Source organism: Ochotona princeps, chromosome 6, assembly GCF_030435755.1.
Source record: "Ochotona princeps isolate mOchPri1 chromosome 6, mOchPri1.hap1, whole genome shotgun sequence".
Classification (NCBI taxonomy): Eukaryota; Metazoa; Chordata; class Mammalia; order Lagomorpha; family Ochotonidae; genus Ochotona; species Ochotona princeps.
Window position 1 is genome coordinate 42,792,094 of NC_080837.1, and position 24,945 is coordinate 42,817,038.

Consider the following 24,945-nt stretch of genomic DNA (forward strand, 5'->3'; position numbering starts at 1 on the left):
CCCCGTGTGGATCAAGAAGACCGTACAGTTAGGTGTGTCCAATTCAACCCAGATGATCAGCTGTTGGTAATGACAGGATGACATGCCTGGTTCTTGTCAGGGTTTTTTGGGACAGACAGTTGCAGGATTTTCAACCTTGGCGTTGTTGAGGTGTCGGAGTAGAGAGGAGGTGGGAATGGCCAGTGAATTGCAGCAGGAGCACCTCCCAGTTGTGACAGTTAAACACGTATCCAGATATTTTGAAACAGTAGTGTGTAAGGAGAGAAAAGTACTTCAGCATTGGCTTGGAGTAAGTTTTCTAGAGGAACGAAGGGCATTTCTGAATGAACTTGTAGGAGAGGAGTGACAACATTAGAAACTGGCTTCCGATTATAGCTCTAGACTCACCAATACGCAAAAAAGCAAAAATAGCCTGCTGTTATTCTAGTTCAGCCTTTTAAGACAAAGCTCTTCCTAAAAATGGACAGACTGGAGTGATTGGAAAGCTGCTGATATAAAGAGTTTAAATGTATGTACCTGTTTTATATGATACTTTTCAGGATGTGGAGGCAAAATGCATAGAATTAGTTTGCATAACTTGTAATCATCGATAGTTTCTTAACAAATCAGTAACAGGAAAAGAAAACAAATGATTTGTATAAGAGTGCTTCATAAAGTTCCTGGAAAATGGAATTAAAAGAATTTTTTACTGCAGAAATCTTGAAATTCAAGCATATTTTGTATAGTACATATACTTTGTGAAATTTTCTGATGACTCCTCATGTACCCCTTAATAACATGTAAGTTCTGCAGAAATTGTTTGCAAATTAATGGCAACGTGTTTGCCATGGTTTCTTTTGATGCTTTCCAGGTTCTTTGTAGGGAAGAATTTATATACTATTTTTTATTCACCCGTTAGCAATTAAAAATAACCCTCCCCTTTAGAGCCTGACCTGAGTTTGAGTCCTGTTCTTTCTGAAGTGGTTCTGTGAACTTGGGCTGCTTCCTGCTCAGCTTCCTCATGTATAAGGGGAGAATAGTGATATCTTCCTGACCTAATTGTTACACCATCCCCCGTGGTGTCTGTCACATCCCACTTAGTTATCTAGTGACAGTTGTGGATTAGGATCTACATCTGCATAAGAGTTTGTGTCTACATATATGAATAAAGATAACTACATGTTTTTCCATAATCATGCTATAAAAATAAATCGAGCATTCTGATAAAATGCAAAAGATCATTGTGTTACATGAATAGGACTGACAGGATGGACAATTTCAGAAAGATTTCTCTAGCTCTTTGGAGATTGTTAGGTAATTAGATTTTCCGCTTTTTAAGCTCAGAATCTTTAAATAGCTTTGCAAGTGATTTTGTAATACAGGAAGCAGTATAAGTATGTTATTTTATGAGATTAAATTATAGAAGTTGATTGATCCCCAAGTGACTGCAGTGACTAGGACTAGAGCAGGCCAAACCTAGCTGCTGAAACTCCATCTAGGTCTCCCACATGGGTGGTAGGGGCCCAGTCACTAGAGCCACTGTCTGCCATGTTGCGCAGGCTGTTGAAGCTGGCTGCTGCTTAACCTGTTGTACCACAGCATAACACACACACACACACACACCCCTTCCCAAGGATCTTTAGTGTTTTAAAATTGAATGAGTATTTTCAAGAATATTTTTAAGATAGTTAGGTGAAATTTAACTTTATATCTGTAGCATCTCTATCTTCTGTATCTTAGAATATGTAATATGGGAATAATGTGAACTAAAACTTCTGTTATAATTTTAGGAAATAATGAGTGGCAGAAATTACCATTTGCTTATCAATTGATTTACCATTTTATGGTAGAATTTACAAGGTGACCAAAGAAAAATTAAAAGTCCATATTAATAGATCACTAAAAGAACCTATAGTGCTGGCGTTTTGGAGGAATTGGTGGTATTTGAGGCAAAACCCTGTGGAGAATTTCCTGACTAAGCGCAAACCTGGGTGATTTTTCTAAGATCAGATTGGAGCCTCATTGCACTCACTAGACTGAGGATGGTGACTTTGTCTTAAAACTCTCATTGCGTAGCATAACGTCCAACATGGTGGTTGTTACCCAGTATATAATTATTTGGTTTTAATTGATGACTCATAGTTTATTTTTCTTATATTTTTTTATTTGCTAGTGTTCTTAATTTTCTGACACTTAAGAAAATTAGTATTTTGCTAATATTTTATTATGATAATTGAATTTGTCATTTTAGGCTAAAATATTTGGAGTACCTTTTAATGCATTGCCTCATTCTGTTGTACCAGAATATGGACTCATTCCAAGGTAAGGTGACTTTGAAGTTAGAAGGTATTTCTACCTGGCATTAGTGGGCTAAAAAATAGTTGATTGATACACATTTGATTAAAACTTACCATTTTTTTTTAATGATTTATCTATTTGAAAGTCAGTGCCACAGAGAGAAAGAGAAACAGAAAGAAATCTTTTGTCCTCTGATTCATTCTCCCAATGGTTGCAACAGCCAGGATTGGTCCAGGCCGAGCCAGGGGTCAGAAACATTCTCTCGGCCTCCCACATGCATGACAGGGGCCTAACTAGTTGGGCCATCTTATTACTTTCTTCCTGGATACAATAGCAGGAAAATTGAAAGCAGAGCAGCAAAAGCTCAGATTGGTATTCTGTTGTGAGATGCTTTTGTAACAACATGCAACTTAACCCAGCGCACCACAATGCCAGCCCCTGATTTCGTCTCCTAACATTAACTAATACAGAAGGAGCTGGCTGTGGGATAAGCCACTGCTTGTGACACCAGCATCCCATATTGAAGTGCTGATTGAATCCTAGCTGTCACATGGAAAACCTAGATAGAATTCCTGGCTCCTGGCTTCTGTCTTCTGTCTTCAACCTAGCCTATGCCCAACCCTGGCCATCAAATGGAAGATCTCTTTGTCTCTGCCCCTTTCTCTATTACTCTGACTTTCAAAAAAAAAATAATAAATCTTTAAAAAACTAAAAACATTGTTTACTGTAGAATCTGGATGCAGTGGTTTAAGGTGCCACTCCACCATCCCATATAGGAGTGCCAATTTGAGTCCTGGGCACCTGGCTTCTGATCCAGTTCCCTGTCGATGTGCCTGAGAAAGCAGCAAAGATAACTAAACTACTTGGGCCTGTGCCACCCATGTGGGAAGTCCAGATGGAGTTTCTTCTGCTAGTATCCCAGCCTTGATATTGTGGCTGGGAAGTGGGCTAGTAATGAACATCCTATTTCTCTGTATCTCTCAGTAGCCTTTCAAATAAATAAATGTATTAAAAATTAGCTAATATAGAAAAAAATAACCTTTACATATTTTATGAGTTTATTTTCTAAAAAGCAGAGAGAGGTTCCATCCACTGGTTCACTCCCTAAATGTCCAGAGCATAAATAGGCAGGTCTCCCATATAGCTGAAAGGACTCGGATACTTGAGGTTTCATCTGTTTTCCAGGGTCTGCATTATCAGGAAACAGGAACTGGGAGTAGAGCTAGATATCAAACCAGGACATTCCCATGTAAGAATGACAGGGATCATCATAACTCTAGACCAAATGTCTGCCCTACATTTTTTAAATCATGGAATTTGCATACATTTCCAAGATTGAATTTTTAAGATCAAGCAATGAGTAAGTGTCAGAAATCAACTTGCTTTAGTTCTACTAAATCAGACTTTTTAGTTCTATACCAATATTTTGCTACACTGCAGATTAAGGAATACTAAATTGGTAATTCAGTATTTTGATAGTTTTGCCTAAGAAATGTTGAATATTATGCTAAGATGTGGTGTTTGTAAACACATATTATGTAACATTTGTGCTTCTCTAAACAACTTATAATTGACCTTTTAGACTGTTAAATACTATTAGGGAGGTTTATATCTTAAGAAGATAGTTTTAAAATGCATATAGATAAATCATTTAATTCACTAATGTTGTATTTAAAGTAGGGTTCATTTCGGCTATTCTAGGCCAATAATTTGCAATTTACTTGATTTGTTATTCAGAAGCATGCATTGGCATTGAATCCTTTGCTGCCGACAGTTCCTGCTCCCCTTTCCGCCTTCAGCCTTGGCTATAGATTCAGTTTTATAACCAACTTCTTGTCATTTTACTCTTTGGATGATGACTAAAAGACTTGATTTTGCCATGGTGAAATCCTGTGATGATTTTCAGCAATTAGAATTGCAAATAGTATCCCGAGGAATAAAATTTCTGGGTCTATTTTTATAAAGAAAACCCAGAGTCTATTTTGTCAGTTACTCTCTCAGCAGAGCTGAGATTCACCCATGTGTACCGATACAGCTCTATCATTCGTTTGCAGATAGCATCCATTCTGGTTTCATGATACCAGCTATTGACTGCCTAAAAGCATGTAAACGCAGCATTAATTGAAATTGCTGCATATATATATTTATATATAAAATATACTTTTTTTTAATGGAAAGTCAAATTTACAGAAAGAGAACCAGAAAGATCTTCCATCTACTGGTTCAATCCCAAATGGCTGCAATTCCTGGAGCTGAGCCAATCTGAAACCAGGAGACGAGCTTCCCCCATATCTCCCTCACAGGTGCAAGGTCCCAAGGCTTTGGGCTGTGCTCCACTGCTTTCCCAGGCCACAACCAGGGAGTTGATGTGAAGTGGAGCAGCCAGGACACTAACTGGTGCCCATATGGGAACCCAGTGCTTGGCCAAGGGAGGGCTAGCCAAATGAGCCATCACGCTGGGACCAGATATTACTTTTCAAAAATGTAGACATTGATTGCACACTCCTTAATACAAGATAATAAAAAGATTCCAAGGAGTGGGATATATCTTTTCTGAGGGATAATGTTGACATAAGGGGGAAGAACCCTTCCATGTCCAATAATATTTCACCCATAGAGAGTAAGTTCTCCCTGCAACAGCACATATACTAGAATTGGAATGATACAGAGGTTAGCATGGCCCCTGCACAAAGAGAAATAGTAAATAATGAAAGGTCTTGAGCAGAGTGTTGGGTTGTTACAGTTCAAAGAACTCTGAGAAGAGGTGCCCAGAAAGGAGTTTGAGAAGAAACAATCTGGGAAATGACAGGAAAACCAGAGAATAGTGAACATGTATTTTTGAAATGAGCATATTTATACCAGAGGGTCTCTTTCAGAAGTCAGGATCTGTGTGATTCATCTAAAATTGGGGTGAGGAGACATTTTTCTGCCAAGAGTCATTTGGATGATTATATCATTCATTAGCCACAAAACAATTTCTTTAAAAACTAACCTGCTGTAGGTTTATTGACTTTTGTGTCCCATCTCCAGTTAGCTTGGCAGGGCCAGGCTAATGATCCCAAGGGTCTTACATGGCCCATAGCTTTCCCCACCTACCCTGATCCAAAAGCACTAATACGGAACATATTCTCGAGCAATAATTTTTCAATTCTACCATTTTGATTTGACTTTGTGGAAATAGTCAAGTTTGTCAAATGCTGATAGTTCAGGTAAGATGAGAACAGTGAATTAGCCATGAGTTTGACAAAACAAATGGCACTGCTGAGTTTGAATGCTGTGTCCATGGGAGTAATGGGATTGAGCGTCTTGTTGGTAAGGGATGAGTAGAGACTTCTCTGTAGAGCAGTAATAGGCAAATGCTGTGCTGATGGGGGGCGGAGGTGGCAGAGAAATGGGGTAAGAGTAAGAAGGAAGAGAGACCTAAAAGTTGACATGAATCAAAAGGTGGGCCTTAAAGAATTTAGGAGCAAGAGGACAACTATAAATAATCTTTTGTTACAAGTATGATGTGGATTTGTGCCATCAGGACTTCTCTAAGGGGCATTAGTGGATGGCCTGCTTGTGTTTTGGCAGGAAAATACGATTTAGTTATATGCATATCTAGCCACCTGAAAATTTATCTTTCAGCTTTCTTGTTGAAGCTTGCACATCTTTAGAAAGGCATATTCATACAGAGGGGCTCTTTAGAAAATCAGGATCTGTTATTCGGCTAAAAGCACTAAAGGTAAGCATATTCTTAAGCTATAGTTTTGCAATTATGTCATTTTCTGAATTGATTTTTTATAGCAAGTGTTTAAAACTATGACATGAATTATTGATGGAAATTGAACTTATATGTGGCTCTTTCCTGCAGCAGAAAAAAATCTTTCAGAAAAATTATATATTTGTACAAATTTGTGTTATAAAATTTTAGAGTAATTTTAGATTCATGGTTCTCATTGGTACCAAGTACAATATGAAATGAAAATGAAAAAAAAAAATTTTTTTGAGAATACTGTTTTTCAACAAGACAGAAATGCTGTGTATGTGACGTGTTAAGAGAAATTTATTGAAGAAAGCTTTTTTAAAATGGCAGGGAGAGAGCAAATGAATTTACACCTGCTAATTTACTTCCAAATGGCTGCAATGGCCAAGATTGGCCAGACAGTAGCTGGGAAGGAGGCTTACTGTAGCCTCCCACATAGTGGCAGGCACCCAGTTACTTGCGTCATTACTAGTGCCTCCTAGTGAGCTGGTGTGCAGTGCCTTGGAGAAGATGGGGGTGCCTAATTCTTGAACCCTATCTCACAGTCACTGTCTGCACCTACTAGATGGGCTGACCATGCAAAGCAAGACTTTGGAGTTACCAAAACAACTGAGGTGAAGGGAGTTTCCCTTCTGCTTCTCTGTTTAGATCTGTGGAGGAAGAGATTGCAGGCCATCCTCCCAAAGCGCTCTCATTCAAGACACCTGTCTGTCAGCACAGACACTTGGGTCCCCCTGTGCTCCTCTCTATGTTCATGACTATGAGAAGGAAAAAACAGCTTTAAAAATCCCACGCCATTTCCCTAAAGCCAGTGTCCAGTCAGATACTCCACTTCCTTACTTCTTCATGAGGCTTTGTTTTCAATAAAGACTCTGTTAGGCTTTCACTTGTGTGCTAGCTTTTTATTTTTCTACTAAGCTGAGGAAAGCGCCCATAGCCTCACTGATAACGCTAAGGACTCATCAGCAAAAAGTTGAAGTTAATGTCTGAGTTAGTTTTGAGCATAGGTACTCTGATATTGGAGAAAGAAAATTTATTAGCCTGTAATAAAGAAGTCTTACTTGCCACAGATTCTTAACCCCTCCCTCACACCTCAGTGCTCACTACTGTTATATTTATTTCAGAACAAACTGGATCATGGTGAAGATTGTCTTTCTTCTGCACCTCCTTGTGATATTGCAGGACTTCTTAAGCAGTTTTTTAGGGAATTGCCAGAGCCCATTCTCCCAGCTGACTTGCAGTTAGCGCTTTTGAAAGCTCAACAGTTAGGAACAGAGGAGAAGAATCAAGCTACGGTGTTGCTCTCCTGTCTTGTTGCTGACCACACAGTTCACATATTAAGATACTTCTTTAACTTTCTCAGGAATGTTTCTCTTAGGTAAGTGGTAATTCAGTGTGTAGGGAAATGGTAGTTTAATGTCTCAATAAGCTAAATATTTACTCTTGTAGATAATAAACTTCATTACCTATTCCCTTACCTTATATATACTTATATAATTTTAAAAACTATGCCAAATAATTTGTTTTCTGGCTGTCTTAGAGCTAGCATTGTGAATGCCACATTCAATGATAGGTGTTCTTAGCATTCTTTATCCACAGAATGGTATCTGACTACTGTATGCTTAAAATATTTGCCATTTGTTTTTAGATTCATTCCCTCTGCTGTAGCCTGAGCCCACTTGCTATGGACATGCTAGCTGCCTTTTTAAGCATTTCTGGTTTCTTTGGATTGAGAGTTGGTTAAACATGTTCAGTTTGTGTGGAAAAGTACTGTGAACTCTATGGTTAGCATGGTTTTGTGATATTTAAATAAACAGGTGATGTATTTTTGTGTGTGTAAGCCAGTTATATAGACACTGGGTATCTGAAGGGTAATGCTTTTGACTTGAGTATTACTAATAGAAGTAAAAAGTCTTTAAAACAAAATGTGCTCAACGTATAAACTTTTTATCTCGTAAAATTTCTTTTTCCTGTGTAAGGTCCAGTGAGAATAAGATGGATAGCAGCAATCTGGCAGTAATATTTGCGCCAAATCTTCTTCAGACAAGTGAAGGGCATGAAAAGATGTCTGCTAACACAGAAAAAAAGCTGCGATTACAGGCTGCAATAGTACAAACTCTTATTGATTGTGCATCTGATATTGGTAAGAAATAGTTGCATTAAGTAGCAATTTTGTTGAAATGAGAGATATCCCAGTTCAATAAAAACAACTGCAAGAAAGTTGGTATTTTATATAAACATTTTAGGGAAGAGTAAATGAAGTATACTGATAGTCTTGTGAATATCTTCATGTAGGACGAGTACCAGATTTTATTTTGGAAAAGGTACCAGGTATGCTGGGTATTGATGCTTTCTGTGCCACTCCCTCAGCGGAGGGAGTTGAAGAAGCTGAACTAACTCCTGGTGAGTGTAAGAGAAAGCGAAGACAAAGTGTGGGAGGTAAGTTATACCTCGTGGAGGTACAGCAGTTTACTTTTATGTAAAATATGTTTGGACATAAAGAAATACAAGCTATGATATATGCCTTTTTATGTCACATTGAAAGGATGGCATGTATATGAAGAATTAAAATGACAACACAATCTATACCAACTGTCAGATATTTAACATAAGCATAAAATGTATTCAGAGGAGCAAAGTTCCCTGGGTTGTAATGATTGCGGGCTAAAAGATCAAACCTAGACTTCTTAAAGAATGGATAAAATCTAAGGAAATGGGGTAGAGAGGTCAGTATCTATTCTACTCTAAATGACAGGGAAGGAGAATGTAGAGAAGTTATCTACATCGAGGTAAACGGAAAAACGTCAGTGTGGCTTGGGTAAAGGAGGTATCCTAAGGATTAGAATGGTGTTATGGTGAGCTTAATGCCTCACCAAACAATTAGAATAGTAGCCTGGGTGTTGGTGAAGTATTGTTGAAGACTTACGATTTTAGTCTTGTTATAAAAATACTTGAGAAAATTATCTGATTTGAATTAGAATGGTCTGAAGCATAGGGCAATAAGGTAGGTGTGAGATAAATGTTTGAACAAGTTGTTGACATTGATTAATTAGGAATACAGAGTAATGAAGGAAATACTACAAGGAAGAATCAAAATGCCTGAAGTTTCATCATGGTAGAATTGGTAACATAAGTTCTCATCTCTGATCAACAAGGTGGAGGATAGTCATTTTCTAGTTGTCTTAGGAAATTTCTTTTATCAGAAATGGCCTGCTCATCCCATTACTTTTCTAATCCTGTGGTTTATGATAATATAATTCAACGTTGTTGAATTTCTTTGCTTCCTTGTATGGTCTTACCTTAAGGCTTCTGTCTTATTTTCCTAGGGCTAAATAACAAAAACATTGTCTCACACTTGTGCAGGCTAGCAGTCTGAGATCACAGTGTCAGCTGAGTCTCAGGGGACCAGCCTGTGAAGAGAACCCTTCTTCCTCCGCTTCTGGTGTTGGCCCTCACACCTTGGCATTGTTTTTGGCTTGCAGCTGTTCGCTCCCTTCTCTGCTTCTGCTTCTATTCCATGACAATCTCCCTATGTGTTGCTTTGTGTTCTTTTGTATTTTGTTTTGGCAGAAAAAGACAGGGGACATATCTGGCATGAAACTGTTCCTACCGAGTTCATGATAATTTCCTAATATCTATAATTTTTACACCTGTATCATTCAGTGATCAGTCTAATTACTATTGGTACTTTTGTCTTATTTTTTGTGATGCTATGTTGTCTTTGTTTTCTTACTTCTTTTGCCATTTATTTTGCCTCGATTCCTACATTTCTCTTTTTCTAACTATCTTTTAGGTTGTTTTTCCATATTTGACCTTCTCACACTTTGCCCTGTTTCAGATTTTTTAAAACCAGATTTCTCTATTCTGGACAAATGGGCTTCAGGGCCTTTAGGCCTGTAACTCATCTTTATATTTTTTTGCTTTGAACTTTGGTGGCTTCAGCTGTCTTCTCAGTTATCAAATCGAAACTCAAGGTGACTTCCATCTTTTCCCATCCCTGCATCCCACTGATCACTGTGATCCTTTAATTCTTCCTCTGTTTCTGTTGCTCCGCCTCGTTTCAGATCTTCCCCATCTCTTCCCTCAACAAGTACTAATTGCCTCCTCTGTACATATTTGTATTACATTTCAATCTGTATTTTGTCCATTTTCTTTTAAGGAAAAGAGAGCATAAATGAGGAATTAAAGGAAAATAGATCCTTTTATATATTTCTGTTTATTATTTTGAGATAATTAATTTTAAAGGCCTTAAATAGCTAAAAATATATAAGCAGATATAGCGTTAGATATTGAAAGACCACAAATTTCAATGTCAATTATTGCTGAGAGATAAGTATATGTTAAGTTATAATTGATTATATAATAATTAAATGTGCCTTACATTTCCAGATTTTGTTAATGGGGCACTAAATAAACTTAGATCCACCAGAACACCCTCTTTTACACCTCAACCAGAAAGAATTAGTAAGTACTTATTATGCTTGTTTAAATGAAATTTTACTAGTAGTCTAAAAAAAACCCCTGTCTTAGTTAATAGTCAAATTTAGTCATGTTTAATATCACCATAGGTAGAAATATTGTGCTATGTATCCTATGTTGTGATATTGATAACTAAAATGGATATGATGATAGATAAGAAATGTTTTAGCCTATTGTCATATTTCTTATCGTATTTTAGAAGTAAAAGTAATATTTAGATCTGTTTTTGTTTCTATTTCTGAACTAGAATTTTCCTGCCCATTTTTAAGAATCTTGCTGCTTTTCTGTTTTCATTTTAAGTGAATTGTTAATTTAGTTCTGTAACCTGTATTTGATCATCAAAATGTATCTCCCCAGTTTTTGATTAGCTCTAAGTAATAGCTTTGTAAGAAGAAATTATATAAAGCTTTGTATTTTATCAACTCTGTGGAAGAAACAGCAAATTGACTTGATTTTGTTTTTAGCCCAGCCATCTGGGTCTCCAGTGATTCTCACTCCAAATGCTAAACGTAAACTGCCAGTAGATGCTTCTCATGGCTTCTCCAGTAAAAAGAGGAAGTCCATCAAGCACAACTTTAATTTTGAACTGTTGCCAAGTAATCTCTTCAGTAGTAGCTCTACACCAGTGTCAGGTAACAAATAGAATTTATTTGGTTGGAGTATAAGTGTTAACATGAGTGTCTATTCTGCACAAAGTGATTTTTCCTATTAATGCCACTCTTTGGAGCTAGAATCTGAATTTTTTGGTTAAGCCCTTCTCTTTAAAACTACACAGTAGTTTGTGATAGAGAGAGAGACAGAGAGAGAGAGTGTGTGTGTGTGTGTGTGTATCTTTGGAGAGTTGGGATAAGCAACTCAGAATTTTGGGCTTTTGTGAGTAGCACTGATGATCAGATTTGATGTGACTGCATCTTCCTTTAGTTATTTTTGGACCTGAAGCTATGACTGTTGCTAAATTACTCTTGAGCTGAGATTGCTGAGTTTGATAATTTCTGAGTCTGGAGTGGAAGTTATGCCATTGGAAGTTATAGTTTTGGGAAAGAGGGGAATTTTTAAAAGTGTTCTACTAAAGTACTTTTTCCCAAATTTCTCACCAACCTAATCGTTTTTTGCAAATTAATAAAAGTTCCTAATGTGGCCAACAAGAGCCTCCAAAAATAATGTATGTGTTGAAACGTATTTATTTGACAGGCAGAGTTGCAGAGATATCTTCCATCTGCTGGTTCACTCTCCAAATGGCTGCAGTAGCCAGAGCTGGGCTGGTCTGAAGCCAGGACGTTTTTGCAGGTCCAAGCACTTGGGGTGTCCTGTGAGGCACATTAGCAGGGAGCTGGATTGAAAATAGAATCTACCAAGTCTTGAATGGCACTCAGATGTGAGACTGGCACCTCAAGTGAATTTGCTCACTATACCACAGCATTGGCCCTGAAAATGGTATTTTGTGGTAATTTGAATACTAGATTTCTCATTAATGTGACCTTAGGTCAAGTTGGTTCATGACCCAAGCTTGCTACCTAATTGTTCCTTTTCATTCTCTCCATAAGGCCTCAAGAGATTTCTGACCCCTAATCTTAAGGGCTGCTGGAGGATACAGATTCATCATATCTTCTGTAGTAGCTACTCCCTACTTTTTGGTAATGTAGGGCTTGCCTCTTCTGAGTTCAGAAATCTCCCTATCTCGTCCAGTGGGTCCATCTCATGAGCTGGAGAATCTCCAATCAATACATGTCTGTGTCCCCTACATCATCATCATTACTCTGGGGAGTTACTGGCTGCTGAAACAGCCAAGTTTGTCAGCTAGTATGAGAATAATTGGAAAGAAATAAGTTGCAGGTGGAGTGCTCTTTTAGAAGGAAAGATTATATTTTATTGTTTCCAAAATACTGGGTGGTGGAGGATTGCCTCTGTATAGATTGTAAAACCATCTAGTTCTAAAGATTTAATGTGGTTTTCAATGAATAGACTACCATTAGAGTAGAGGTGACAGATTCCACTAATCACTGCGTAGGCTCATTCTTGTTCTGTAAGTATATATTCTAAGGCCTGCCAGTTGGCCATGACTCTTAAGACAGCATGTCTGAAGACTTGGGTACTTGCTCTACAAGTCGGCCTGAAGAGTAGGCCAAAATACCTAAAGTTATAATTAGTTCCTAAAATTAGTTTCTTAATCAATAACTTGTAGTATTGGAAGAACTTACCAAGGAGTTCTCCTACCAATAACATCTTCCAGAGAGGATCAAGTGTTAGGGGGAAAAAATACGTTTGCCTGGGCTTGGTACAATGCCTAGTGACTAATTCTTCACCTTGCACAAGCCAGGATACCATATAAGTGCCGGTTCATTTCCCAGCTGCTCCACTTTTTTTCCAGCTCCCTGCTTGTGGCCTGGGAAAGCATTTGAAGACAACCCAAAGCTTCAAATGAAGCTCCTGGCTGCTGGCTTTGTATGGGTTCAGCTCCAGCCATTGTGGCCATTTGGGGAGTGAACCAGCAGACAGACGATCTTTCTGTATCTCCTTGTCTCTATACATCTGTTTTTCCAATAAATAATTCCCCCAACTAATAATAATAATAATAATAATAATATAAAAACATTTGCCTTAAAGTGTAGCAAGCTTGATGTGACAAAAGCAAAGACTTATATTGCTTTATGAAGAGGTTATTTGAGGTCTTCAGCTGGTTCACAGGAGTAGGAACACAATCTTTCATGTGTACAGGTATGTTTCTCTGCTTGATACACGAGTCAGCAATGGAGGTGTCCTAACATGTGACATGTGTGTTGAAGCCAGGCCACACACCTACAAGGTCTGGTCCCTGATCAGAAATGAGACCTCATGTCTGAGGCCAACAGGACATGAGAACATGGTTGCTTATAAACACCAGATGCCATCAGTGGGACCTGCCCCCAACCTGGAGTATGCAGTGCAGGTCCACAGCCTGGGTATCATAGCGTCCCACCAGCGCTCAGCCCGTAGGCTCACACTTTCATGAACTTTTGAACTACCCTTAAGTGTATTCCAGACACTGTGCTGAACAGTTTGTGTACATTACAGTAATACTTACATTCATCATTGCCGTGCATTTTAGAGTCTAAGTCGTTTAGTAAGAAGTAGGACAAACTAAGCTTTCTCCAGTTTGCAGCAGTTTACATCCTTTACCGTGTGTTGTTAAGAGTTTAAAGCAAAATTTCAACATGAAAGTGTTGTTTAGATGAACAACTAGTCAGTCTCCCTCTTGGAATGCCCACATGTCATATTTGAGTACTTGTTGGAGTCCCAGCTACTCTGTTTTTGATCCATTTTCCTGCCAGTACAACCTGGGAGACTGCAGATATGGCCTAAGTTTTTAGATCCCTGCCTCCTGTGAATTCTAGGCAGCCAGCTTCATCCTGGCCTACCCTGACTATTAGGGGCATCTGAGATGTGAATCAGAAAGGATGGAAGGGGTGTGTGTATGTGTGTGACTGTCCTGAAAGCGAAAAGGAATGATACTTAATCTAACCTCTAACTAAAATGTATAGCTAAAAATTAAAAAATCAATATTTGTGGGATATGGTTTGTTTGGGGTATTTGAAACCTGGATTTTTCTAACCAGAAATTTTTTCATTTTTGTTTTTGCTTTTGGGTAGAATGTAAGGATTTCTTTGCTGCTATAACTAACTTGCATTCTGGTAAGAAAATAAGTATGATACGGTTGTCTTTACAGTTCATTTTGACACAAGCCCAGGAGGGTCATCTCAGAGTTCACTCTCTCCTGTAACCACGAGTGGAAACCATTTGAAAAATACCAGTGTGCTAAGGCGAAGTAAAAGGATTGCAGGCAAAAGCATTTGCAGGTAATTTATTCAGAATATTTTATTTGTATTGAATAAATACTTTGTAGTAACAAAATAATTTCTTCCATCAAGAATTGTGTTGAATCATAATTTTTACAAGTCCTTTGTTTTATTAACAAAATGTTCTTATATGTCAGCCAGAAATGTTTGCTTGGTTGAATCCACTTTGCTTAAAATCCTACTTTATGATTTAATTTGTTTATTTAGAAAGCTAGTGGATTCAGTTGATCTAGGTTTATAAGTGACTAAATAGTTTTTATGGTAAACAGATAATTTATTAAAACAAATAAAATGTGTTCCTGTACAGTACCTAAAATTTAACGAGTTTTAAACATTTTATTTGTTTGATTATTAGCAATGTAACTTGTTATGGACTTTTAATTGCATTTTATGAAAATTTCTGTGTGTGTTTCAAACTATCATGTTTATAATTCTGTTATTTTTAGGGTGGAATCAGGAAAAGCAGGTTGCTTCTCTCCTAAAATCAGTAGGAAAGAAAAGGTTCGAAGATCTCTTCGTTTGAAATTTAGTCTGGGGAAAAACAGAGATGTAGTAAGTGTCTTACTGTTTTATTAATCTGTTTTCAGTAGCAGAAGTTCCTGTTTATTCTCCTTTCTCTAACTGTTGTCCCATTCCTCTTTATACCAAGCTCATATTTAAGTTGGTGTCTCTAGTTCCTCATGAAAAGTGAACATTGCTCAAACCAAACATCGACTGTATTTTACTCAAATTGACCTGTCAACAATATTTATCTCTGGTGATGAATTGCTGCTCTTCGTGTATTTTTTTTTCTTTGTTTCTTTGCTGGTTACTTTTTGAATTCCTTTGTCTCTCTGAAGTTCAGTATTGTCCCGGGGCAGGATTGCTCCTGTAAGTCCCTACTAACAATGTCCACTTCTGTCTTTGCAGTAGTACAATAGCTCAAGTTAGATCTCTAACACCTGAATTGTTTTTAATTTTCATCTAGATCTACTTCTCTAGAGTGTAAATTCCATGTGTGTAAGATTTCGTTCTGCTTTTCTTTTTTTCTTTTCATTGTTTATGAGCAGGCCTTAGCAAAGTCATCCAAAAATTAGTTTTAATCAATCGATTATCATTTTAATCATAAAATATCTGATAGCTAAGTCATGCTTGTAACTTTTGTTAGCTATCAGGGATATTTATTTTTGTAATAAATTTGCTTCTTAGTTATATGTGCCTATTAAATAAACTTAATTTTGATAAGTACAAAAATTTTACTGTATTAATATTTTGTACTAAAATTTATTTAAGATTTATTTCATAACCAAAATGTTTAATTTGTGTGTGTGTGTGTGCAGAATGGATTTTCTGGCGTCAACAGATTTGACATTGTTGGTCGAAGACTTGCAAATCAACAAAGTTTAAAAAATAAAATTGAATCTGTAAAAACAGGTCTGCTTTTTAGCCCAGATATTGATGAAAGATTACCGAAGAAAGGTACATTTACATTATACTTTTGGTTTTTTCCTACAAGTTCTGTTTTAAGTTTCTTTTTAAATCTAAGTAATTTTATGTGAGTCAGAGAAACTTCCGGTCTACTGACAAACTCGCTAGATGCTGTGAACTGGGAACCAATTCACATACCCAGATTAGTGACAGAGATCCAAGGGCTTGAGCCATAAGCTGCTGCCCATAGTGTGCACTTCAATGAAAAACTGGAATTGGAGTCAGGACTCCAACTCACACTCTGTAAGCAGCAGCTGAACTGTGCCAAACATAGCTCGTGGTTTTAAGTTGCTTTTCTTAATGATAAAATAGAGTGAATATTTTACTAGTCTAGAATTTAAAATTTGCATTTAAATAGTGAAAAATATTTGAATTGCAATGCATCGTATCAGTAATTGAGTAATGTTTATAAATGTAAATTTGTAAATGCATTCTCATTTAAAATATTCTTTCTTTAACACAACTCTTTAGAGTGCTTAGTGTATTTTTTTGCTATGTGTTTAGAATATATTTAAAAGCCAGTTCAAATGTATATTACTAAAAGCATTGAACTGCTTTATTTTAGGTTCAAAAAAGATCAGTAAATCTGAGGAAAACTTACTAACTCCACAGCGACTAGATAGAACAAGTTATCGGATGTCTTGGACAGGGCCTAGTAGTTCAAGTTTTCAAGATATGGATGCAAATGAAGATTCTCCAATAGTGGGAAGTCTTGAGGTGGAAAATTCTTTGGAGCATGATATTACAGTTGAGAAATCACCTGCTGTGTCATATGAACTCACTCTTTCCAGTTTGCATAATACACATAATAGCGATGTAACAGGAAGCTCTCTTAGTGGAGATGATAATAATTTGACTGCAGAAACTTTGGTGAAAATTCAGAGAGCATTTTCTGAATCTGGAAGTAATCTTAATGTGCTGATAAATCACGGGCAGTCATCAATAACTAATGTGGCTGACATAGAATTAAACAAAACATCCAATGTAGAACATGGCCCACAGAAAAATCTATTGGAAACTAATGATTTGATTATGAGAGAATCAGAGGAAGAGCTTGAACATCCCTCTGATAAAGATGAAGGTTGTTTTTTGGAAAGAGACCTCTTAGCACATCAAACTCGGAGCTTTGGCAGAGAGACAGCAGTAAAGTGTTGCACAACTCAGATGAAAGTAGAACATGAAAAAGACACTTGTTCAAATACAACAGAAGATAATTTAAGCAAGGATGAATGCACCAGTGATGAACAAACAAAGAAACAGCAATCTCCAAAGGAAAAACTAGATACAAAGCTGGAGGAGAATGAGAGTATGACTGAAGAGAATTTACTGAAGCCCATTACTCCCAGGGAGAATGAGGCTAAATCTGCTTCTTCGCGACAGAGTACACGTAATGTTACGGACTTGTCAAAGCCTGTGAGAATTGCCAGGCAGCAGTCACTGGTAGGACCCTGTAATAAAACGGTTTCTGAAAGTTTGCAAGTAACAGAGCCGGGAAAGGTTTCCGATCACATACAGTGGTTTAACAAGCTTTCATTAAATGAACCAGCTAGAACAAAAGTGAAGTCACCTCTTAAGTTTCAGCGTACACCTGTCCGTCAGTCTGTCAGGAGAATTAATTCTTTGCTGGAGTATAACAGAGAACCTGTCAGACGTAAGTTGGCGAGTCATCTCGGTGATGTGGCTTCTCCTCTTGTGAAATCCGTGAGCTGTGATGGTGCTCTTCCCTCTTGTATAAAAGATTCCTCTGCTTCGTGTGCCAAATCAGGTCCTAAGGAACAGAAGTCTACACCATGTGAGCTGTCAAATGACACGACTTCAAAATCAGGCTTGAGATCAACATCTCAGTCTTTCTCAAAAGTGAAGAGGCACCCAGATTCCATGAATCTTTCTCTTGGTTCTACCCGAGTTTGTAAACAGCAGGTGGTGGCTTGTGGCCAAATTAAAATTCCCTTGGACGATGTGACTAATCATGATACATCAAGGTCTGTTGTAAATATGGGCTTTTCTTCTGGGACAAATAACAAGGTCCTTAGAAAATCATCAGAAAGAGAAAGGGTCTGGTACAAAGGTTCCCCCAAAAATCCTATTGGAAAAGCTCAACTACTACCAACAAGCAAACCTGTAGACTTGTAATTAGAAAATGTTATGCCTGCCTTTAGTGTAGATAAAATTAGAAATCAATGCTATATATAACAGGATGATGTACATGTTAATTTGTGCCTTGGAATGAATGTTAAGCAATAGCTTTTCTCTGAACAATTATGTTCTGTTAAAGCAATGATTATGCTTTACCATTTTAAAGAAAGTTGAGTTTGTAAGGAATTAGTTTATGAAGATTACATATTTTTTTATTTTTTTAATGTATGATTGGAATAATGAAACAAATTGTGTCTGTTTCCTGTATTCTTCCACATCAAATAAGTTCTGTAGAAAAAGGTTAGCGTGAGAAGGGAAGAGAAAAGCTCTAAAGATATTATGTCTTGAATTTTATTAGTGTTTATTGTCTACCAAAATTATTGTAAATTATTGATTTACTTGAACAGCATCTGAATATTTTACTGTTTGGGGCAGAGTAATTTGATTTTAATTGCCTATAGATGTACAGCATGTTCACTGGAATTAAGAACAAATGGATAAGGCAGAATAATAACTAGTGTGCTTGTGCCATGATGCAGACACAATTGATGATTTTTAAGCCATATTTGGTTTTTAAACATAATTTGCACAAATAAGTTGGTACCTGTTTAATCCAACCTAGAATTGGAATATTTAATATGGATAATTAAACTTGAAAATATTTGATAAAGGTAATTTCTTCATATTCAGGATGCTTGATTTTTAGATTTGAAATAGCTGATACACCTCTGTATATTTTTGGGGAGATAAAAAACCTTTGATTGTTTTGTCTTGTGTGTATGTGTTATTTATTTAGTGTAGACAATAAAGCTAACTTTCTGGAAAAAAATTTGGCCTGAGACTATGTTGAAATCTAAAGCACTAGTACCAAGTTGTTGCTCAAATCTGTCTACATTTATAACATATGTTACTAGAAATGACAAATCTTTAAGAAAACAGTATCAGAGGAAGGAATAAATGTACAGAATCAGGCAACCATGATGACAGTTTTGTGGATTGATGGTTGGTTATGTTTGGATGTTGTGTTGGAGCGGAACAACAGTGCTGCGAACACTTGGAGCAACCAGACACTTGCTTTACCATGTTGATGTTAATGATTTTACTGAGAGCAAGTGGAGACAAAATATTTGTATATGTGGTCTGCAGTATAGCAGTTTTTTAGGCTTCTGATTTTTAAAAATGCATTGTCATTTTATAGCCATGGAGGGAAGTATGAAATGCTGAATTGAAATACTAGAATTCTGTAAGGAGGTATAGGAGGCTCTAAAATACAGTTTTCTTGGAGCATGAGTTAATAACAGGAAATGTCTATTTTTTTTTTAAAATAGCCGTGTGCCACTCCCATTTTTGTTAGCTAAAGGCTGTAATGGAGAAGAAAAGAAAAGAACGTGAGTAGTTTGGAGGGATGTAATTGGAAGGAATCAGAGAAACTCAGTTTCAGACATGATATAATTGTATTAGCTTTTTTTTTCTTAATGTTATTAAAGGTTTCTTTATTTTTGTGGCAAAGTCAGAGTTACAGAGAGGAGAGACAGAGAAAGGACTTTGTCCACTCGCTCACTCTCTGAAGTGGCAGCCACAGCCAGAGCTAAGCTGAGTTAAATTGGCCAGGAACCAGGAGCTTTCTCCAGGTCTCCCACATGGGTGCAGGGTCCCAAGGCTTTGGACCGTCCTCTGTTGCTTTCCCAGGCAAGCAGGGATCTGGATGGGAAGTGGAGCAGATGCGATACGAACTGGCACCCATGTGGGATCCTGGCATGTGCAAGGTGAGGACTTTAGCCACTAGGCTACTGTGTCAGACCTATCTTTTAAAATTTTTCAATCTTTATTTAAAAGGTAGGAAAGACAGGAAGATTTGTCCTGTGCTGATTGACTCCTCATGGGCCCTGCCCTTTTGGCCAGGCAAAACCCCAGAGTTCGGAATTCTGTCCAGGTATCCCACACTGGTGGCAGGATCCCACATGCTTGAGCAAAGTATTGCTGCCTTTCAGGATACACATTGCAGGGAGCTGGATTGGAAGCTGGGATCAAACAAGGCACTCTTGGGGATGCATGTGTCCTGAATAGTGACTTGCCAGCTGTGCCAAATGCTTACTCCTGATTTCTCATATACCAGATAAGAAGTTTTCAAGTTATTAAGTAAGCCACATGCTATTTGAACAAATAACATCAGAAATATCTGCACTTGTGCAGTCATTTCAAGTATTCTTTTCACTATTTGCAAGTGGCTAAATAGAGATCTAATGTTTTGATTATCGAGGACAACAAAATACACGCAAGAAGTACATCAGCTGCCCGACAGCATTGTATCATCACCAAAAATTCAGCATAAGGTTTTCGTAATTAAGGCCAGGATACATGTGATATTTTGGAAATAATACATTTTTTTACAAAGATTTATTTATTGTTGGAAAGTCAGATATACAGAAAGGAGAGACAGAGGAAGATCCTCTGTCTGCTGATTCACTGCTCAAGTGGCTTCAATGTCTGGCTGGCCTTGAACCAGTCGGAAGCCAGGAGCTTTTTCTGGGTCTCCCATGTGGGTGCAGTGTCCCAAGGCCTTGGGCCATCCTAGATTGCTTTCCCAGGCCATAAACAGGGAGCTGGATGGGAAGCAGGGCCCATATGGGATCCCAACACATACAAGACAAGGACTTTAGCCACTAGGCTACCACACCAGGCCTGGAAATAGTAAATTTCAGAGCACAAACAATTTGGTGTATTTGGACAGTTTATTTAATACAAAAACAACATTGATTTTCACTTTTCTAAGCACAAGAACAGTGGTAAAGCACAATGGCTCAATCAGCTAACTTCCCCTTGCAAGTACCAGGATGCCATATGGTTCATGCGCAGGTTCATGTCCCCTGCTGCTCCACTTATCCAGCCTTATGGTTATGACCTGGGAAGGCAGTGGAGGATGGCCCAAGTCCTTGAGCTCCTGCACCCACGTGGGAGACCCAGAACAAGCTCCTGGCTCCTGGCTTCGGATCAGCTCATCTTTGATCATTATGGCCGTTTGGGGAGTGAGCCAGCAGATGGAAGAGTCTTCTTTCCTGCTCTGTAAATCTAACTTCCCAATAAAAATAAATCTTAAAAAAAAAAAAAACCTAAAAGCAATAGAGCCCATATATATTTTGGATTTTGTGGATTTAGCATGCACTGAAGTAAGCAAAGAAAAATAAGCAACAATGGACGAAAAAAGCCCAGGAAGGAGGCTTGTTTTCAAAACAAGACCTTGTACCTTGTGAATGAATTTTGTTAGCCTCTATTAATTGCATAAAATAGCTGTAGGTGATAAGCGTTTTGTAAGATCTGAGTTCCAACCACTGGATTACTTATTCTCAGACCCCCTAGTTTTAATGTTAGCTATTTTATTTACTCATCCCTTGTCTTGATGGAAGAATTTTTCAATTCTGTGTTGTATGGCTTTACAGTTCCATTTTGGACAAATCTCGGTTGCTCACAGTAGGTGCTCTGCAAGTCACTTAATGAAAGCGGTCTGTAGGGCTGTATTGCTGTGATGTTTGGGAATGTGATTCCTGGCCTAAGTGCAATTTTACTTAATGGTTATAAGAGTTTGGAAAGAACATGGTTAATGTTCATAGAGATTTTCTAGCACCCTGTATTAAATATTCCCTCCCTCCCCACTCCAGTTTTCCTGCTCATATTTGGGTTCCTGAAAAGCCATGTTCGCCACCATTTAAAGTTCCTATGATTTTATCTTCGTTGCCACTATTACCTCTTTTTCCCTCTGAGGGATTTCAAAAAACTATCTTAAAAGTGGCAAAATTAAAGATGTGGTGAAAAAATTAGAGCGGCTGTTTAGTACCATGTTTATATAATTGCTTGAAATTGGGGAAACAAACGAATGATACACCGGTCGGGAGAAAAGAGAGCTCTCTAGGAGGTTTCCTGGTCAGGAGTCGTGTGCTCAGGACGCGCGGCTTGAAGCCTCCCTGGGGAGAAACGCGCGTCAGAGCTGAGTTCTGGGGAGCCCAGGCCGCGTCCACCTGCTGGAGGAGGGGCAGGGCGGAGCCAAGATGCGCTGGGAGGTGACGCACACACTGTGGAGCTCGCCAGGCTCCCAGCCGACCCCAACCAAGGCCCACAGCGCAGGAGGCTTCCCAGGCTTCCCCTTGGTGAGTACAGTACCGGTGACTCAGTCTCCTGTCGCTCTCTCCCAGAAATATGGGGGTTCATCGGGAACTGGGTGTCCTTGAGCGGGAAGCCGGGGTCACACAAACAGTGGGAGGGGGATAAGGGAGTTGCCAATAAATAGCGAAGGGAGAACCGAGGAAGGAGATTGGACACATCATCCTGTCGCAGCGTCTTTAAGCGGGGGTGAAAAGAGAACATCGCCTACATCCAGAGAGATCGGGAAGATGGAGAATGAGGAGGCTGGTGTTTGGCCCCGGCTTTCCATCAGAATGGCAGCCACAGCTGTTCTCAGCTCTGCCGAGCTTAGAGGGTGGCGAGAGAAAGCCTTTCCTTCGCAGAATAAGAAATCAGAGGGTATGAATGCTGCAGTTTTGGGAAAGAACATGCCTGACTCTACTTGTAAGACTGCCCTGACCCGACTCCTGGGAATACAGTAGCCAAAGGAGGATTTGCTTGTCTGCTGTCCGCAGCATCCATCCTAAATCTGCAAGGGAAGCTGCAGGAATAATGTTTCCTCGTTTTGCCTGGGTAACTGCCAACGTGTAAGAATGGCTGACTCCCCAGATGCGCTTCCTTTCCGTGATTCACCTAATCTTCCGTCGCTACTGCCTCCCTGAAACTGGAACCTCCAGGAGTGGGAGGAAATATTACCAGCATCATAATAGCGACGGGGGTGGGGTGGCTCACTCAGTGCCCTTGTGTGGTCCTTAGTCCTCCTACCTGCATTTGCATACATCCTCACAGCCACCCTCCCTAATGCAGATACATACATCATCTCCTTTTGGCACCACAGGAAGCTGAGACCGTTGCTCATGATCCCCCAGGGTGGTGTGTGGCTGAGCAAGCACACCCACACCTACCCTGGTAGATTGCTGGTCAGGAATCTCAAGCGCACTCCATGTTTGCTGGCTGAAATGTTGCCGGCCACCACTCCCAGTCTTTCCCTGCTTCTTGATCACCTACATGTAGCTAACTCCTTCTTAGCCTTCCCCCCTCCACCGCCCCCCCCCCCCAGAACTGGAGAACTAAATGTATCATTGCCTCTCTTTCTCAAAATTGCCAAGTTTTTTGTTTTGTCTTAATAAACCCAGGGGAAAGTGGAAATGCTGGGCTTTCCAGGAGCTGTAAAAGGGGCAAAATATTTGGGTGAGAACTGCTATTTTGGCCTGGCTTTCCCAAGTGTAAGCTCAGAGGAAATTGCATACCACCTACTGTTCTATTTTTTTTTAATGTTTCTTTAACACTGGGATGTCCTTCCTGACAGGGACATTTAATGCAAACACCCCTAAGAATTTCCTACTGTACCTTCCTTCTGGGTGGTCTTCAAACTGCAACCTGCAGTGGTTATGTCTGCAATAGCACAGTTACCAATTGTGCCCAATCAATATAAGCTTTATTTCTTCTTACAGGTTGAAAATGGTGTCCAGGGTGGTTTCTACTACTGTGCTGTTTTGGCTGGCCGTGGGGTGGACTCCAGTATTTGCCTACAGCCCACGGACACCTGACCGGGTCTCAGAAACAGACATCCAGAGGCTGCTCCATGGTGTTATGGAGCAGCTGGGTATTGCCAGGCCACGGGTGGAATATCCAGCTCACCAGGCCATGAACCTTGTGGGTCCACAGAGCATTGAAGGTATTTACTGTGTTCTGGTGGCTTGAAGCGTCCATTAGTGTCTAAGATAATGCATTTTTATGAGTCTGTCTGCTTCCCTTTTGTCTACACAGTGTACATACATATGCCCACATGAGAATCTAGGCCCGTGAGAGGAAGGATCTTCATCTAATTCATAGCTATAGCCCTAGCACAGACACTGGTTACATAATAAATGCTCAATTAATATTTTTAAAATATCTCTTTTTACCTATTAGAAAGAGATAGAAGAGACTCTCCCATCCTACCCCAGATGCAACAGCCAGGACCAGGCCAAAACCAGGTTCCATGAGCTCCATCAGAGTCTCCCACATGGACCCAAGCACTTGAATCATCATTCATTGTGTCCCAGGATGTATTAGCAGGAAGCTGGATCCGAAGCAGAGCAGCTAGGATTTGACCTGGCACTCTGATATGGGCTGGTAGCTCAACCTGCTGTGCCAAAATGCCCACTCTGCCAGTAAATAGTTATTGAATGAGTGGAGCAGTGTCTAGTACTGTCCTCTAAGACTGGATTCCAGACTCTATGTGCTTTTCCACCACTCATCTCGAGGGAATTGTATTCCCAGATAGCTGCCTTTCAGAGCTGACGTCAACCGTATTGGTAAGAGATCCTTAAAATGTAGGACCTGCAGGATCAGATTTAATTGTTCGGAATAACTCCAGTATCCCCAAGAGGATCCAAATCATAGGATGATATTTAAAGGTTGGACCATATTAAAACTGTCAAAAATATAATCACCTTATTGACTAATAAATTAAGAAGGGTGAAATTATTCTAGGGCGGTAAGACACTTGCCCCCTATGTTTCCTGGTTTCCTGTGTTTCTGACAGTGTGGTTGTAATCCTTTTGAGAGAAAGCAGTTCCACGCATGTTTGTTTAATAATGCCTTTATAAAGTGATACAGCTCCTGTGAACCAGAGATGCAGCATCGGACAGGTGCCCCATTTCTGCCTTCCTTGTTGTGCTCTCTGATGCTGCATGGTCTTCTCCAGGGGGTGGAATCCTCAGCCAGGATCATGGACTAGTCAGGTTAAATGCAAGGGAGTATGTTCTTACTGTTTCAGTGTTTGTCCAAAGAGTGAGTTTTTGGGAAAAACATGAATTATCTAAATTTCCTCAAGACAAGCACCCTGGAAATACAATTCTCAAAATGGAATGATTATGCTTAATTTTGCCTGAGTCTGTGATATTC

The 24,945-nt window shown here is 39.0% G+C and overlaps 1 protein-coding gene and 1 non-coding gene across 6 annotated transcripts in view; both read left to right on the forward strand.

The window, feature by feature from the left end:
• Window positions 1-24,945, forward strand: part of LOC101524925 (neuroendocrine protein 7B2) — an 82,049-nt gene that overhangs the window by 627 nt on the left and 56,477 nt on the right. For 2 of the 5 annotated variants that reach the window (XM_004578201.3, XM_036495365.2), the window contains exons 1-2: window positions 21,997-22,079; window positions 23,508-23,731. In XM_004578201.3, coding sequence (XP_004578258.2) covers window positions 23,515-23,731 — 217 coding nt within the window. In that variant the 5' untranslated portion in view covers window positions 21,997-22,079; window positions 23,508-23,514. Of the gene's footprint in view, window positions 1-2,230; window positions 2,302-5,904; window positions 6,002-7,146; window positions 7,401-8,001; window positions 8,166-8,317; window positions 8,462-10,411; window positions 10,487-10,965; window positions 11,134-14,204; window positions 14,335-14,780; window positions 14,887-15,653; window positions 15,793-16,366; window positions 18,792-21,996; window positions 22,080-23,507; window positions 23,732-24,945 lie in introns of those variants that run through there. The other 3 variants (XM_004578199.4, XM_058666104.1, XM_058666105.1) reach the window with 3 other exon arrangements.
• On the forward strand, window positions 4,902-5,008 carry LOC118759314 (U6 spliceosomal RNA). The gene has a single exon (XR_009245662.1). It is a non-coding gene; the product is annotated as a U6 spliceosomal RNA (small nuclear RNA).